We start from the raw sequence: 17806 nt of genomic DNA on the forward strand, positions 1-17806 counted from the left end.
TTATCAGCATTTTGTCTTACTGCCTTGTTTAGTGAAACATTTTGAAGCTTTTGACATTGACCATAACATTGTTTCCTATTCATTGATTAGGTTTCTATTTGTTCCTACCAAATTATCTTTCTTTGGTTTTCTTATTGATTTCTTATGTTGATACTTTACATACTATCCTTATAAAATATATTCTCATGAAAAATTCTTTTAGCTATCCTCCAAAGATAAATTTTTATTAATTAATGTATTAATTACCTTTATAGAAAGATTTCCTTTAAAAATGCTAAGGACACACACAAAAAATAGTTACAAGAAAAAAAGTATATTAGCATTGATTTTGTGCAATAAGCCTACTTTATTGGAGATATATATTTTCCAATAATAAATTATGACATTTTTTAGTTTCTTGAATACAGTTGTGATATCAGACACAAGAATAGTTTAGTGCATTCCTTGAGGGAAGTGAACAGTTTCTTACTTTGATCAGATGTATAAAGATGGTTTTTGTTATCTCTTGTTTGTGTGTATATTTGTAACCAGTAGTCTCTATTTATATCATATTACATCACATCAGCTGCAATCTCTTGTTGAATAATTTACATTCTGCTCATCATATATGCATGCTCATTACTAGCTTTAGGCAATCTCATTGTTACTTGTATAGGGTTAGGTGGGCTTTGAGATTATCTTGATGGAATATTTCTTTACAGAGGAGTTCTGTATCCTAGTTATGTGTTGTCTTTGAGGGCTATATCAGAAGGGGCTGTTTCTCTTGTTAGTACGTTGTTTGTTTTACTTCTCTACAAACTTTGAGATTATAATAATGCTTTCTCTGTGCAGTAATGATTGATTTCAGTGGTAAAAAAAACATCGCTAAAAGAAATTATCTTTGTAAATACCTGTAGTGTTTTCACTGTGCAATTTTGTTTTCATTTCTTAAAACCAATGAATTAAGCAGGAACCTCAAAATAATATTGATGCAGTCATTATGAAATAAAATTTTGGACCTGTTTTATGTGTATTATTTTTTTAATATATTAAAAGTATTTAAATATTCGAGTGTTTCTCTTTCTGAGAAAACTCTTCTATCTACTTGGGTAGTGTCTCATACTGTTAGGTGATGGCGTGGTTTACATTAAGCCGTGCCCTAACCTACAAGTCATGAGTTTAGAACTGGGATCACAACAAAAGGTTTTTTTTACTAACTGAACTGCCCTTCATGTCTAAAAAGAAGAAAACAAAAGCCGGGGGGGGGGACTATCAGTTTTAGTGGCTGGAAACAAGGAAAAGAGAAATGCTAGACAGTATACAACAAGACAGAGTAGCAATATAAAAATGAAATGTAGTTTTAAAATATTTTATTCATAAATATTTTTGTATTATTAATTTTAGAAATATTTAATATCAGAAATGACCTCTCGAGTACACTTAATTTCAAGAAATAGAACAGATTTCATATTGCTTTTTTCTTTCATTGAGCTGTTGCACAAACACCAATCTAAATTATAACTAACTGAAAAGTGTTTTTCTTTGATGTATTAATAATACTATACTTTTTAACATAATTACATTTAATCATAACTTAGTGTATAGATAATCATACAAGCATAAAAATGAGAACAAAAACTGAATTTTATTATCTATTTTCATTAAAACCAACACTGGTTTCCTACTCTTTTGGCAAGTCTTCCATCTCCAATCATGTTGTTTAACACTTGAGTCATGCTTTTAAAAACATCTATATTGACATAGCAGCCCTAAAAAAATTTTTAAGATTTTGACGTTACATAATTTTCAATTAGAAAAAACATCAGTACAAACATGTATGAAAACAAAAAGATATTTTAGTTCATGATTTCAAAATCTTGGACTAAAGGAATAAAAAAAATAGCTGAAAAATGGTACCTTAAGATGTCTAGTTCCTTTATTCGTTTGGAATGCATGTCGCCCATGTAGCATCCGCTGGTTATTAAAAGCCACCAGTTCCCCGGGTTGTAACCTATGTGTTAGCTACAAAAGATTTTATATATATATATATATATATATATATATATATATATATATGTAGACAGAGAGAGAAATATTTTTTTCTTTATAACCATAGGAATGATTAAGTCAAGCTTATTTTCCATGTATCAACATTTTAATTGTGATATTTTGAATTATTACTATTCTGGAAGTACTTGAACAACTTACTGTGTGGGGAGATGAATTTATACACTTTGCAAACATCTCATAAGCTTTGTAATACTTTTCTACATTTCCCTGGGGAAAAAGTATATATACATATATATATATGTTGTAGACATTGTCTTTAAGTTTATGACCTAGGATTAGAAATACAATATAAAAATACCTCATTGACAAGTAATGGACCTTCAAATGGTGGTGCCCAGTAAACTGCAACAATCTGAAAACATCAAATATAAAAATTCTATTATTAAAAATGGCATTGGTTTTTTCAAAAAGAATAATAATATATATTTAAATACTTATATTACCTCACCAAGATGGTTGAGCTTAATATGAGGTTTTTGGTTGACTATATGGACTGGATAAGCTCTGTGTTGAATAAAATAAGGATCCTTGAAAATCACCAATATACAGATAATTTTGAATACTATATTACTATGTTGAATTTAAACTTAAGCCTGTTTGATATTCTTATGTTACATTTTTATTTTACCTGTTATAATGCACCTTCTGAAAAGTACCTGGAACTTCTGTTAAAATTTTAAACAGATCAGGGAATTTAACCCTAAACTGATCAGCAACAGTAAATGCATCCAGGAAAATGCTCTCCCCTCCTTCCACACACTTGTCAAACCTTGTGAGATGTATTAATTAAACTATCAGCCATGCAAAAAATTTACAAAAGAATTCCTATAAACTTACAGGGAAATGCAATGTGCTGCCATTAATTAAATAAATATATTTCAAGTTACAATAATGATTAGCTGTTTTAAATAATCAAACATCTTTTTAAATTTAATCTATTAATTTTAATGTGTCAAATCTCAAATTTAATGCTAAGATCTTTTCAGTTTGAAACCTATTTTCTTTAAGCCTTCACATTTCTGCCTGTTTATCTGCCTTTATAACTACCATAAACCATAACACAAGAAACAAACACAGAAACTCAATCAAATCAGAAAATGCAATATCATAGTGATGTACTTACTGTGACATAAATTCTAAAAAAAAGCCAGTGTTCTATTACTTTGTACATTTCATATAATTAAAGTGCTTGTAGTATATGTTTTTTTTTATAGTACAAAGCATTATTACAAATAAATGCATAACAGCTAAAGATCTAACAAGACTTATACGCCATCCACTTAAAGAACTATTAAATAATGACTAAATATACTCTAGTTATGCACAGTGAATGAATAATAACAGAAATTCTGATCTATTTTGATGTTAAGCAATTTAGTGTAAATGCATTCAAGTTATAAGAAATCCAACAAAGATTTTAAAAACTTACTTCAAACAGTGAAGAAGTTGCACACCAGGGGGAGACTCAAAATACACAAGGTCCATGTGAAAGCCAATTTCTTCACTGGAATAGGCCACATTGATAGGGTCTGGTACAGCTTCAACATCAAAAGTCTGAAGTTTTTCAACATTTTACTTGAACTGGTATTACTGGTACACAATTCGTTAAAGTATACTTTTAAACTATTTTTAAAAACATTAATGAAAAGAGAAAAAAAATTACCAGTATTAAAACCTTTTTTTAAATACCTAGCTTGAATATTTATGTATTTTAAATATACTATAATAGTAACTCATTACTTTCCCATATAACGCTATCCTAATTTACTTACAGTTCCATAAATGGTAGTAAAAACTGGACCCATCAATTCAGCCACCTGTTAATATTTATAACACATATTAACACAAGCTGTCATTATATTAATAGTGTATTTGACAATGATGTAGCCTACTATTTCAAGTAAAAAAAAAAATAACTAACTGCCCTTTTGACCTAAGGCTATAAGTAGAAGAGCTCATGTTTCTGTGATCTCTGCATAGCAAGGCATTGGATTGTGATTCAGCACTATGCCGCTTTCATACTTTCCCATGTCTGGTCAAGTTTTCTATTACAGCATGGATTAGATGACATGGAGGCCTGGAGAGATCACGGCTGGGAACTAAATGGAGACTATAGGGCTGGCCTGGGCATGGGCTACCTCTGTCCATTTACTCTCTACTATAAAATCTAAAACTGTTTCTATAATACAATTTCACAAGGCAGAAATGCCAAAGAGTAACTTAAGTTCTGGAGAGAGACACATTTTTTTTTTCATTTTTTAGTTAGAGGTTTATAGTTAACTGGGAAAATGTGTTATTTCAGTTGTGTACTTATCTCAATAAAGCCTGTATTTTACACACAATAAACTATAAGCTAAAACTTACAGTTGTAACCATAGATTCTTCTGTAGGAACATCTTTTATAATGCTCAGTCCATCTTCATTAATTTGTTGAAGCCATCTGTAAATGGCAAAAGATTGCTGAGCTATTAGTCAGTTAAGAAATTTTAAGTTTTTAAACAGCATTTTATGTAGAGGTTATAAAATTATAATAACTAACCACTCTGTTGACAGATAAAATCAATTAAAATAATGGCATTATAGCATTTGAAAACATACTTCAGTAGCCCTTCTTTAGAACCCATAAGTTCACTGAACTCTATTGTGGGAATTTCCTGTTATTACAAAATAAAAAATTATTTATTAACGAACAAAATCACTCTGTGGCAGCTCAAAACTACTGCACTGCCACACTTAGCAGCTTAGACGAAACATTAGTGATATATCAGATGTTATGTTCAATCATTAGGACTTATTCTTCACTAGAAAAGGAACAGTGTATTGTGTATACTTTTGAAGGACAATATTTTTTTAGCAACTAAATTTATATATGATTAACTAGCAGCTCTCAAATTAAGCATAATTTACTTATTCCTAAAATAGATTGTAGTAACCAAACATTTATTTAAATGTATGAAATAAATATTAAAAAGAGTAATTCTCACTGAGACTGCAGGTGAACACTTTACAGCTTGCCGTTGTTTTAACAATGTCTCTCTATTGTAGTTATGTTCTCTTAAATAGTTCAAAGGTATAAAGCCTTTGTGGGCACATTTCTCAAAATCAGACCATTCTATTTTTAGTTCATTTCCTAAAATGAAAATGAAATGCATAAATGATGCAGATGAGAGTTCAGAATTGCCATTAAAGAAGAAAAAAAATCTATATATATAATTCTCTTCTGGGAGATGTTAGAAAACAAGCTGTAAGCGCGCTACCTACCACCCCACCCCTACATGGTCTGGTGAGCTGTGGTTCACGCTAAATGTTTACATTAATCGTAGAGCCGGGTTTAGTGACGGCTATTAGGGGCAGATAATTTAGTTTGAAATGATTTTAAACTTAGGAGAGGTAACTAAGAGGAGGCTGCTTTCACGGGGGGGGGGGGAGAGGAAGGGTAGGGGGAAAAGAGGGTAGGGGTAGTTTTGTTCTTAACGATCTACTGATAGTGTTTTAAAGCAAATATTTTCAGTGGCAGCATTGGTACTGTCGAATTCACAGATTATGAATTACTGAAAAGTAGAAAATAAAACAACTAAATAGCGGCGTATGATATGCCATGGGTCGGCTCGTAGTAAATGTAAATGCTACTGAGACTTCAATATCAATTTTAAAAAAACAAGTGTTGGAGCTTTGTTTTGGTGACCAATGTAGTTCAAAAGATTGTGAAAAGCATCAGTTTCTGTATTTTAACATGTGAAGCCGTAAAATCCAACAAAATATTTCCCACCTTCAATGGCTACAGTGTCTACATTTATATCAGAAGACACATCAGCAGGGTTGACTAGCCTCTGCCCAGTTGAATGCCTGCACATTTTACAGTGGCAGTTATGTCTCAACCAGACACTGTGGAACCTAAGGGAAAAGTGGAAACAAACCCATTTTAGTTTGGCATGTCTGAAACACCACACAAATAAAACTATTGTATAAGCTTGTGTAGAATGAAAACAAATTTGAGTTGTTGTTTCTCCTACTGTAGCCACTCATTACAATAGCTGTTACACCCCTCTGTTACCATGCACTGATTGAAAAAAAAAAACTTTATCATAAATAATTTTAATAAGACAGGGGAGATAGTTGTTTTTTAATTACTGTTTTGGAAAAGTTTCATTCTGAGAGAAATATACACAAAACAAATAACACATAATGCATTTATAACTTTTTTAAAAACATCAGCATTTTAAATATTGTGTGACCCATAATAAATTTAACAAATCCTAGACTATTTCTTGTTAAGCTTTTACGACTTTTGGCATAAGAATGGTTCTTTTTAAATGAAGAAAAGTGCTATTATTTTTTTACAATGGTTAACTTAAAAAATATAAAAAAGATTACTCAGACTGGAATCTGTCTTCCCATTTCACAAGACATGTTCTGCCAGTGGTGTTAACTTTTACTGATTCAACATTCACATTGTGCTGCAAAAAAACACAACCAAAACAAAACCAAGCTTATTTGTAATAAACCATCAGAGTTTCTTCCAGGCATCTCTTCGAACGAAATTTATATAGAAAATATATACTTTTAACAGTGTCCGCCCCCCCCCCCCAAAGAAAGTCTACCCCCCCCCCCCCCCCCCCCCCGAAAATTTCAAGAAAAAAGTCTGGAAGAAACACTGTAAACCATCATTCAAAATATCCTAATACATAAAAGCCAAAGTGCACTCTCTCTCTCTCTCCCTTTGTCACACTTTAGTAACTACTGTAATTGTGTTGATTTTAAAATATGGACTTATGTTGAAAAAATTATGCTGATTATACTGAATGTATAATCTTAATTTTATTAAATAATGATAAAAAATTCAAGACATATTCAAATGTAAAAAACACATTAAATCATGCTATAGGAGAAGTAATCCTATTTTTTTTTCAACGTTACGGGAAGTAGCTGTCTCCAAAGCAAACAAGGTGCCCAATCAGACACTAGACACTGTTAATGTTGTCTATTAAAAAGTTTACGGCTTTAAAAAGCATTAGTATGTTTTGATTTTAGCTTCAACAATACATTTATTTGTTATGTCTCTCTGGTTTCAACAATATTCAATTTTAACAGATCTTCTATTTTGATAACTTATTTTGTTTTTTGTTTGTTTTCATATAAGTATTTCTTCTGAGATCACAGCTACACATGACATGTGCGCTAGTATATTTTGTACATTTAGAAAATGTTAAATAATGACTTACCTTTACAATTTAAAAAAAACATACAATTCTATAAATTAAATGGTTTGCCATTATATGAATTAAAATATTTATAAAAATATTTTTTTGCCTCAACATCTTTTTCTTACATCTTGAGTAAGAGTTGAGAAAAGTTTTCCATTAAATCTTGTAAAATGTTTAGTCCAATTGGCTGAAGTAGTTAAAGTATTTCTTGCCAGCAATGAAGACAAATCTTTTAAAGTAAAAAACACATGAATGTGTGAGTATGAGTATTTCTGTATGCATGTATATAATATATACATTTATACACATTCATATATGGTATATGTATACAAATTTACATGTATACATACATATATATATATATATATATATATATATATATATATATATATATATATATATATATATATATATATATATATATATATATATATATATATGTATACATGTAAATTTGTATATATATATATATATAAGTATATATATATATATATATATATATATATATATATATATATATATATATATATATATATATATATATATATATATATATATATATATATATATATATATATATATATATATATATATATATATATATATATATATATATATATATATATATATATATATATATATATATTTATTTATTTATTTATTTATTTATTTATTTATTTATTTATTTATTTATTTATTTATACAGTGCTTTTTTGTAAAAATATAGGTGCCGGTACTCAGCGAAGGATACAGAGGCGTAGCGAGGGGGGGGCGGGGGGGGGGGGACATATGTCCCCGGGCGCCGACCTTAGGGGGGGCGCCAAATTGAAAGTTTGAGGGGGGGGGGGTGCAAATGAAAAGTTCGAGGGGGGGTGCAAATCGAAAGTTTGAGGGGGGTGCAAATGAAAAGTTCGAGGGGGAGGGGGGGGTGCAAATCGAAAATTTGCTCCCGAGGGGGGCGCCAAATTGAAAGTATGTCCCCGGGCGCCGGGAAGGGTCGCTACGCCTCTGGAAGGATAGCCTAACTTTTAACTATGTAGATCTAGTATGTGAGGAAAGTGTAGAGAAAAAAAGAAAAGAGCTGCGAAAAGAGAAGCAGGATAAAAATTAAGCATAAGTAACAAAACATTATAAATATTCAATAGTAACATTTACTAAGGAATTTAGGGCTTTAGGTTTAATTATTTTCTGGGAAGTTTAAGAAAGAAAAAAAATAAATAAATAAATAAATAAAAAAAAAAAAATATATATATATATATATATATATATATATATATATATATATATATATATATATATATATATATATATATATATATATATATATATATATATATATATATATATTCAATATACTTATATATTCAATATACTGCCCTAGGGTTCGAACTCGAGACTTTTCGGTTTATCAACCATGGAGCTTTATTGACTCGACCACGCCGACCCCCATAAATTCAGCTGGATGTTGCATGTTTTCTTTATCACTAGCAGGTTTACGTCATGGTGTCACCCCCCCCTCCACCCGAGTTGGGATTTGTCCACTTTACTCTTAAAAAACTATTTAATTCACTCTAATTAATCATTTAATGAAGTGAAATTATCATTTTTCTTTATAGGATATAAGTATAATAGTATATATTAATTTTGCTATTTTTTGACATGGTGTCATCCCCCTAAATGGTGTCACTCGGTGCGGTTAGAGTTTCTTCCAGGTATCTCTCCCCTTAAAAATTTTTACGGCCCCCCCCCCCCCCGAACGAAATGAAATTTATATAGAAAATATATACTTTTAACAGTGTCTGCCCCCCCCCCCCCCAAGAAAATCTACCGCCCCCCCCCCCCCCGAAAATTTCCAGTGCCCCTTCCGGAGAAAAAAGTCTGGAAGAAACACTTGGTGCTGTCCGCACCCCTGCCTTCCCCCCCCCCCCCCTTCGTACGCCTCTGACAGTAACAGTAATTTACTAATACTAAGTTAGTAATTAAATATTAAATAACTGAAAGAGCACTTCACTACGTGACTTACACGATAAAGATTGTTTTTGTTTATTTTGCAAAACCTGCGTTCCGGCATAAACACATTTCGCTAGATATTTAACTGCCATCAATAACGGCGTGAAATTTTACTATTTTATTTTTAATCAATTGTAAAAAAAAACCTCTAAATAGATCTAGATCTAGATTCTACAGACCCTAGAACTAGTTACTAGATCTAGATCTAGAATCTAGTAGTTATTGATCATTATTAGAAGTCTAGCTGCAGCTTTGTTTGAGTATCAAACTCAAAGTTTCAAAGGTCTTTAAAAAGGTTAAAGTTCAGATACTTGAATTACCTCCCAGTTATTGCTTTTACTTTCGTTTTCTTGAGTTCCGGTTTTAAAGCGTTTGAGTTTGAGTTGATTCAACTTTACTCATATTTATTGTAGTCAAAATCTTGACGTGTAGATCTAGATCTATGTAATGTAACTAATAAAACTATGTAGAGTCTTTAACTAATTCCTAACTAATTCAGAATTCTAGATTTTCTAGTCTTTTAAAGTTAGTTTGGCCTTGGGGTGAAGTTTGAAGAATGAAGGATTTCTCAGAATTTCTGGTTCAGAGAGTCAGAGAGAGTGGGATGGTGTAACAACGTGATATCCAAGAACTAGAGTTTACTTGATTGACATATCTAAAACACTAGATCTAGTAACATATCCAAAGTCCTATTGAGCTGCATTGTGTGACTGACTGTACTGTAATCATAGTCTTTACTGTAGTGACAGTGAGTAGTGATCACAATCACTGTTCTCTTTTTTGTGACTGAACTGTGACTTCATTTAATTAAGGGGGAGGGAGGAGGGAAGGTGTGAATTTATAATAATAATAATATTGTAGAGAGCGGAGGTGAAAACTATCCAACCAAATGTTATGTTTATTCATGTACCACCCATAACCAACTTCATAGTAATAAATTAATCCAATTATTTAGGCTAAGTAATTAGGCCTACCGTTTTTACAAGCTTTTATTTGTGGCAAATCTTGTAGCTCACTTTGGACCAACTTCTAATACAGCAATTTTGTTCACATTTTCCAAAAACCTTCATCTTCGATGACAATGCATGAATATCAATTTTTTAAATTTAATTAGATGTTAAATTAGTCATTAAAAGTTAATTAAACGGTTTTGAAACTAATCGGAAATAACAAGAGTTAATACTAAAGCAAATATTTTTTAGTCGTGTTGACAAAAGCTTTTATTAAAGAAAGTAAATTAGCTTTATTTTCTTATTTTTAGTGCATTTTAATTTTTAAAGCTTTTTGCTATAATGGTTTTTTATGTTTGTTTTATTTAATTTTTGCAACAGTTTAGCATGAAGGGAAAGATACATTATTCTAGCCTTTTTTCCAAATATTGTTTGTTTACTTAAATTGTTAATTACATCAAATACATCTTGGTCCTAATTTGTAAAATGTAAATAAAGGCCTAATTTTAGTAATTTAAAAAAATACACAATCAAGTATTAGTATACTCTATGTAATGTTTGAGTCCAACTCTGCTAACTCCATTCAATACACAAAATTCATCTTTAAATATTAGTATCAGGACCTTTCATTAAGTTACATTGCAACAATTATAATAGGTAGGCCTAAGCTCTTTGACCCTTAAATATTAATTTTCAAAAAATGTAACACATTTGTTTTTTACATTTCTTCTGTCAGAATCAACAATTAAATGGCGTTAACAAGCTATAGAAGAGAAATTCTGTTGTTACAGCTGTACAGGAAGTATATCAGGTTATTTAGGCAGACCTGCTGTCAGAGAAAATGTTCAAGTATGCCTGTGTGTTCCAAGCAGTTCAATGGCAGTATAAATTCTTTGGCCAAAACAAATCACATATTTAAACCACATGTGTTGCATACATCAAATTTTATAAGCATGCATATAATGAAAGTCAATACTCATACCAGAAATGCCAATGAAAACATGCATACAACTTTACAAGGCAAACCGTCCGTTTATTTAGAATATGTACAATCTCTTACAAAAGTTTCATCTTCATATATTTTTGATCCAGTGATTGCAGGTAATTAAACTTGTGTAATTAATTATTTTCATTTTAGTATTATTTAATTTTACTTACTCCTAAGACAGGTTAAGCATTTTCATCCGATGTCAATACCATACATGACAAGCAAACACCCACTGAATACATTTTTACCATCTATTAATTGTTTATGATGCTAATAGATGTATTTTAAAATTTCATAAAATAAGCCTGCAATTTTAAAAATAGCATTATGTAATTTAAAAAACTGAGTTCAGTGTTTGTAATGAATCAAACAAACTTTACTTCTACATGCTACTTATACTTGTACACATTTCAACTGTTTGATGTAAATTAATAATATCATTGTTTCTTGCTATGTTGATTAAATGAGCAACAGTATAATCAAATTAATTTTTTAACTAAGCCAATTTGTAGAGAAAGAGAATTTGAAGCAAAATTTTATTTAAACATTATCATTTTTCTCTCTTGTAGAAAAGATCGTAACCCTTGTTTTAAAGAATCGTGCTAATCCCAAATCCCCTATATTAGAAATAGAAGCTGGTAAGTTTAGACTTATAAAGTAAATATAATAAAAAGTTTAGAAATATATATTTGCACTGTAACATTTTTGACATTGTTTTACAATTTTTCTTCCCGTCTAGGTTCAGGTGTGATGAGCAGAGAATTCCTCAAGCAAGGTGTTTCTAGAGTTGTTGCTCTCGAAACAAAAAGTATATTTGCAAATGCTTTATCTGTAAGTTTTATAACCCAGTTTACCATGTGGTTATAATTCTGATTAAATGGTGTTTTTTTTTTTAGCTGATTGTCTCCCCTCTCCAGCCTCTTAATCATTTTTGTACCTTATTAAAAGCAGATGTCTTAAAAGGCAACAAAAAGCTTATACCTTCTCCCCTTAGAATAAGCTTTTAAAGAAACAGACATGTTTTAAACTTTGTTCTTTAAAAATTCAATACATGCCACACAATTATTACACTCACTATGTTACTATTATTACTTTATTACAAAATGAAATTGTAGTGTTTTTTCATTGTAGGAAATACAAGAAGAGATGGAAAGATCAAGGTTTTTTCATGTTAAATGGCACATGCTGAATTATTTATTTAAATTAGATGTCACTAAAAATTGTAGTGCCACTGCCAATTATGAAAAAATGGAATCTGAAGTATTTAAACTATTACAATTAGATACACAGTTACATGAAAATGGTAATTTTTTTCATCAACACTTTCTCTGTTAATGATGGATTACATTATAATTGTATGCTATCTTGTTTAACTAATAGACCTCTCATTGGTCAGCCAATGGCACTGTTCTTTGAAGGCCTTTTAGAGGTTTTACAGTAACCTTTATTATATTTATAAACCAGTCTTTCTGAGAAGCACAATGAATTAATGTTAATTCACATAAATTCTAACTAGTAAACTTGTGTTGAAATCTAATTTCAGATGTTCCGTACAGTATATTTTTAACGGGTGGCAAGGATGATAATGTGAAATTTATGTACTATATTTTTATGAACTTTCCTCACCAAGATGTCATTCTATCAAATGGGAGAGTTGAATTTTTTTTCTTTTGTCATCCAAAAATTAAAAAGGTATGTACTGAAATCTCAAGAGAACATTTATTAATTATGACCCCATTGATTTTTATAAACATCAGTTTTACAAGGCAAGTAGTTTTTGCTGTTGTTTGTAAATTTGTACAATATATAATTAAACTTATTTAGAAATCAATTTCTACTTAGACAGGTTTTGTTTAAAAAATGTGTATTTAGTTTTGTACCTATTTAGAGATTCACATATAATATTCACTTTTCTGTGTACCACCACTCATTTTTACATACACATTTTTTAAACTACACAATTGACTGTTATTAAAATTATATCAGCTTCAGTATCCTAATTAGAAAATTAGGTAACAAGCAATCAAAAATTATATAAATGTTTCAACCCTACAGGGGCCTACAGAGGGATGGATGTAATATCTAAAACATTATATATGAATTATAATTGAATAACTACTTCTATTCCAGAGGATAACATACTTAAAGAATCTACCGAGTAGAAAAGAGACACATCAAACGCCCAACAGTAAAGAACGAGTCTACACATCCATCTTCTCATATGTGGATGTTTTTCTTTTCCTTTTATATGACATAACATTTATTGAAGAGGTAATATTTAAAATTGTATGAATTTTTAGTGAATAATTTAGAATGAGCTACAGACATTTTAAAATTGGTCATTGATATATTTCAAAATATTATAATCTAAACTGTATTTAATTAGTTTCAAAAGCATATCACTGCTAGACAGCCTTATTGGGTGCCACAATGTTTTTTTTTTATTCAAAATATTTATATCAGAAAGCTAAAAATAGCAAAACTGTTCAATTAGACAATGGCTTATCAGTACACAAAAGTACACATATCATTTCTATAGTAGAGATAAATGTTTTTTTCTTTTTGCTAATTGAGCATGTTACATTTTTTCCATCTTACTATTAATATTGTGGTCCCACCAAAAACTAATTCATTTAATCTTCACTAGCTATGTTCTAAATAATTTAGATATGGTATCATGTTTTTCTTTTATTTCACTCACTTAAAAAGTGTTTTGTTTTCAGTTTGATAACACTTCCTTTGTTCCATCATTTCGCACCTACAAAAATGCAAGGGTACCAATTTCATTTTAAATATATTACTGTGTAATTCTACATCAAGTAAAGAATTACTTTGAAAAAAATTTTTTTTTAAATATATGATGTGGTTCTAAATGAAATTTTTAACTGAGAAAATAGAAATACTTACTTGGCTGGCAAGTTATTTTGACAAGACTTATATTATTATGTTTAGTTTGTTTGTTGTTGTTTTTTTTAACAAAAAAAAAAAAGTTGAAATTCGCTTAATTCTCTCTAATATTTAAAAACTATCTTGCTGAGGTTTTATTATTTAAAATACCCTATAATTGTATAAATAGAGTATATATTAAAGAATACATACATGTTGTGTACTATAAAAGTAAAATATTTGAGCTTCTAATTTTAAAATAATGATTTCAGGATAAAACAATAGACACAAGCAAGAGAATTCTTGTAAAACTGCAGGCTAAAAAAGATATTGCAGACATTTTACCATTGGAACACCATCTACCATTCATGAATTTTATGAGGCAGCTGTTCAGGAAAAAGAGGGCACGCACAATCCCAATCATGGAGTAAGTCTTCTAACACCAAGCTTTTATTGACTTCAAATAATTATGACAGTACACAGAAACATTGGAAGCGCATGATGACTGAGTCCGAAGTCTCAAATTAATTTTCTAGAGCTGGACTGCATGATGTCCACCCAACTCTGATGGGTATCTGACTTAGTAAGTAAAAACTGCTGGACATAGGCAGAGGTACATTCAGATGCCATCAAGGACTGAAAGGGTGATTTTAAACAATAAAGTATTACATTGAAGAAAAAGTTTGTCATTTGAATTTCTGATTGACAGGATGTTGCTCCCTGGGTGTGGTCTAAGGATGCTAGATCTTGGTTTTACTATGATGGACCTAATCCTAACTTCACAGCCAAGAGAGTTTCTATCTCTATACAAGGTATGACTAGCCTACGGTGGCTGGATAAAGTATTTCAACTCTGTATTTTAATTGAAACAAACTTCTAAATGTGCAGATGCAAATTTGACATTCTCAACCAACATCACCTGCAAAATTTTAACACTGGTATTACATGTATAACTATTTCTTTTTTTGTAGCATATGATTGAGTGGCCTGAGTATAAAACATCTCCCCTCCGAAGTCACATCATGATGAAAACAACCGGAACTAATGATGATTTGACAGATACTGAATAAATACTAATGTTTCTCTTTATTTTGTGCTGATAGTTATTGTTTTTGTTTTTTAATATTAATTAGTTGTGTTTGTTTCTATGGGGTGGGGAACCTTTCTGTGGTTTAATGTCATCTATTGGTGTAGGGAACACAACAACTGCATACACATTTACAAAACATTAAGATATATAGGACATAATTTCACTTATTAATAACATCAATGGAAAATTTGCAAATAGTTGAACATATTTATGTTTGAGTTATCTCCCTTGGTTCGGAATTTTCTCTTTAAAGATTTTTGTGGTTGTTCTTGGTTACAACAGTTAACACTAACTTCTATGCTGTTAAAAAAAAGCCAAAAAATATATATTTACGACTTGTTTTTACCAAGAAATTATTTTCTTTATACTGATGGCTTTAGCCAAATTAAAATAAGTTCTATCTCCCGCCCTACCCCAGTGTCCTATCTTTTACTTCTCTTTCTTTATTAAAAAAAAAAGACACCCACGATTATTAATTTAACTGACACCTCATATTAGACCTGGGTTTTAGCGGGGAATTATTTTTTTGTCAATGGCAAGCAAATATTTCGTGGCTATATTTCTCCCACAACTTTGGACTTCCCCCTTACACCCCCCCCCCCCCCCCACCTTCAAGGCTGACTGCCTGTCAACCTCACCCTTCATAGGTGACTGCTCTCCCCCCCCTCTCTCTTTTCTAAAGAATCTTTTTCCACGCAACTAATTAGCCTAGTTTTCTGTCACATGACTTTAACCCCCCCCCCCCCTCCTCCTCAATGTAAAGCCATTGCCCCACACAAAAAAGTTATAATTGTAACAGGAAAATCCCAACATTGTGCGGTTGACTGCTTCTGTACATTCCATGTTTTGATAAGCTTAGATTATTGTTTGTTTTGTGACGACAGCCAGCTCTCTCTCTCTCTCTCCGCCAAAAAACTCATTCAGTGTATTAGATATTTATACCTACCTGTCAGTGTTTCTTCAAGACTTGTTTCTCCGGGGGGGGGGGGGGGGGGGGCACTTAAAATTTTCGGGGGGGGGGGGGGGGGGGGGCGGTAGACTTTCTTCGGGGGGGGGGGTGGACACTGTTAAAAGTATATATTTTCTATATAAATTATATAAATTTCATAATTTCATTTCGTTCGGGGGGGGGGAGCGGTAAACTGTTTTTTCAGGGGGGGGGGGGCGAAGCCCCCCCCCCCCCCCCCCCGAAGAGATGCCTGGAAGAAACTCTGCTACCTGTGGCTTTAGTTAAGCGTTACAAATGTTTTAGTTTATTGTTCAGTCGTGTGTAATTGAGATTGGGGGGGGGGGGGTATTTTAAAACCACAAATCCCACCTTTTCATCCATGTTTTGACAAATATCATAAGAATGAGGTCATCGTCGTTTGTTTTGTAGGATATTGTGAAATCTATAAGCAATAAACATGATGAAATTCGTAACCCCAGCCCACGCCTGTTATTTTGTTGAAGAACGTGTGATGACGGCAGGAATTGCCCAGCTCGAGATTTCTAGACGCTGCGCTTTCCGGCCCGTGACGTCATCGGGGCATCAAAGCTGTAGCCCCACCCTCGGGTACAATGGACGTCCAAGGGAGTTTTGCTTGCAGGTTGCGATGTTATGGCGGGAAGCAGTCGTCCATAATTTCATACATCACGTCACGCTCCGTGTGTGTGTGGGGGGGGGGGGGGGGGGGAGTCCGAACTTTGGTGACGATTGTTACGCCCAGGTTTGATTCAACTCAGGAAACGATTCGTGGCTATCTTCAATACTTTTATTTGGACTCAATTCTGCACATAACAGAGTAGCCCTAACCGCTACCAACTAACCTTTATAATCATTCACTCCAGCTTTTATACCGCATTCGACTTTGGGATAACAATACATGAACACACCGGGGTTAACAATACTCTAGGGTAAACTCAACTCACACACGCACTCTCCCCTAATTCTAGATTATTCTAACCTATTTCTATCTAACCTACAGCTGCCCCGTAACAACGGTACCCTTTTGCATTTAATAAAGTAATGACAGAAATTGAATTTTAACACTACAGGGGCTTTCCGTATCTTCTAATTGGCCTGTAAATATGTGATAAGGGATGGGTTTAGAGTGACGCCACATTTTTACTTAAAAAGTTACTCAGTCATTGTAATTTAAAATTGACCGATTTACACAATCCTGGCCCATATTAGTTCATATTTTAGAAAGAAATGGCATTTTCGATAACAAATAATGCTTTGGGGTGGGGAGGCAGTGGGCTTAAGCATGACGTCATTTGGATGTTTTTGTTTCAATGGGGAGGGGATGGAATATAAGGCGCGCCGTCATTTATGGTCAATTCGTAGAAAGTCATAAGGGTGGACTTAGAGCAACCCCCCCCCCCCCCCCCCACCCACCTTATCCGCGCCGCTCCTTTCTTTTACTCAACTAGGAAAACCAATGTAATATTAGTAAAAATAAATGGGGGGGGGGGGAAGGGTGTTTGTGGTGTTTGCTATAATTTGTCTTCGGCCTAGTTATATTCTTAAAGGATTGTCATTAGAGAAGCTGATGTTGACAGATTTCCGATAATCTCTTAATCTTTTTTTTTTACTGGCGACACAGTTGAGAAGATCACCCTAGTCTAGCCTACGTGTTCGTTATCT

At 32.0% G+C, this 17806-nt stretch overlaps 2 protein-coding genes across 7 annotated transcripts; one reads left to right on the forward strand and one right to left on the reverse strand.

Annotated features, from left to right (window-relative positions):
• Positions 1-1604: 1604 nt before the first annotated feature.
• On the reverse strand, positions 1605-6520 carry LOC131943364 (uncharacterized). Its single transcript, XM_059303451.1, has 13 exons — positions 6424-6520; positions 5819-5943; positions 5034-5179; positions 4648-4703; positions 4414-4489; positions 3822-3866; positions 3479-3603; positions 2678-2818; positions 2493-2553; positions 2348-2401; positions 2188-2256; positions 1897-2001; positions 1605-1748 (listed from the first exon to the last, which is right to left on the reverse strand). The coding sequence occupies exons 2-13, from the start codon at positions 5901-5903 to the stop codon at positions 1641-1643; spliced, it is 1071 nt and encodes a 356-aa protein (XP_059159434.1). The 5' UTR covers positions 5904-5943; positions 6424-6520; the 3' UTR covers positions 1605-1640.
• A 3096-nt stretch (positions 6521-9616) lies between these two features.
• On the forward strand, positions 9617-15168 carry LOC131943374 (uncharacterized). Of its 6 annotated transcripts, none has more exons than XM_059303501.1 (11): positions 9617-9633; positions 10950-11314; positions 11771-11839; positions 11941-12032; positions 12333-12504; positions 12745-12893; positions 13332-13472; positions 13925-13975; positions 14360-14514; positions 14797-14899; positions 15059-15168. In XM_059303501.1, the coding sequence occupies exons 2-11, from the start codon at positions 10963-10965 to the stop codon at positions 15155-15157; spliced, it is 1383 nt and encodes a 460-aa protein (XP_059159484.1). In that variant the 5' UTR covers positions 9617-9633; positions 10950-10962; the 3' UTR covers positions 15158-15168. The 6 variants fall into 6 exon arrangements, with proteins under 6 accessions (XP_059159484.1, XP_059159476.1, XP_059159454.1 ...); XM_059303493.1 differs by having other exon boundaries at positions 9618-9639; XM_059303471.1 differs by having other exon boundaries at positions 9630-9707.
• The last annotated feature ends 2638 nt before the right edge of the window (positions 15169-17806 follow it).

The sequence above is a fragment of the Physella acuta genome, unplaced genomic scaffold, assembly GCF_028476545.2.
Source record: "Physella acuta isolate Inbredline_101_S28 unplaced genomic scaffold, ASM2847654v3 ptg000038l, whole genome shotgun sequence".
NCBI lineage: Eukaryota > Metazoa > Mollusca > Gastropoda > Physidae > Physella > Physella acuta.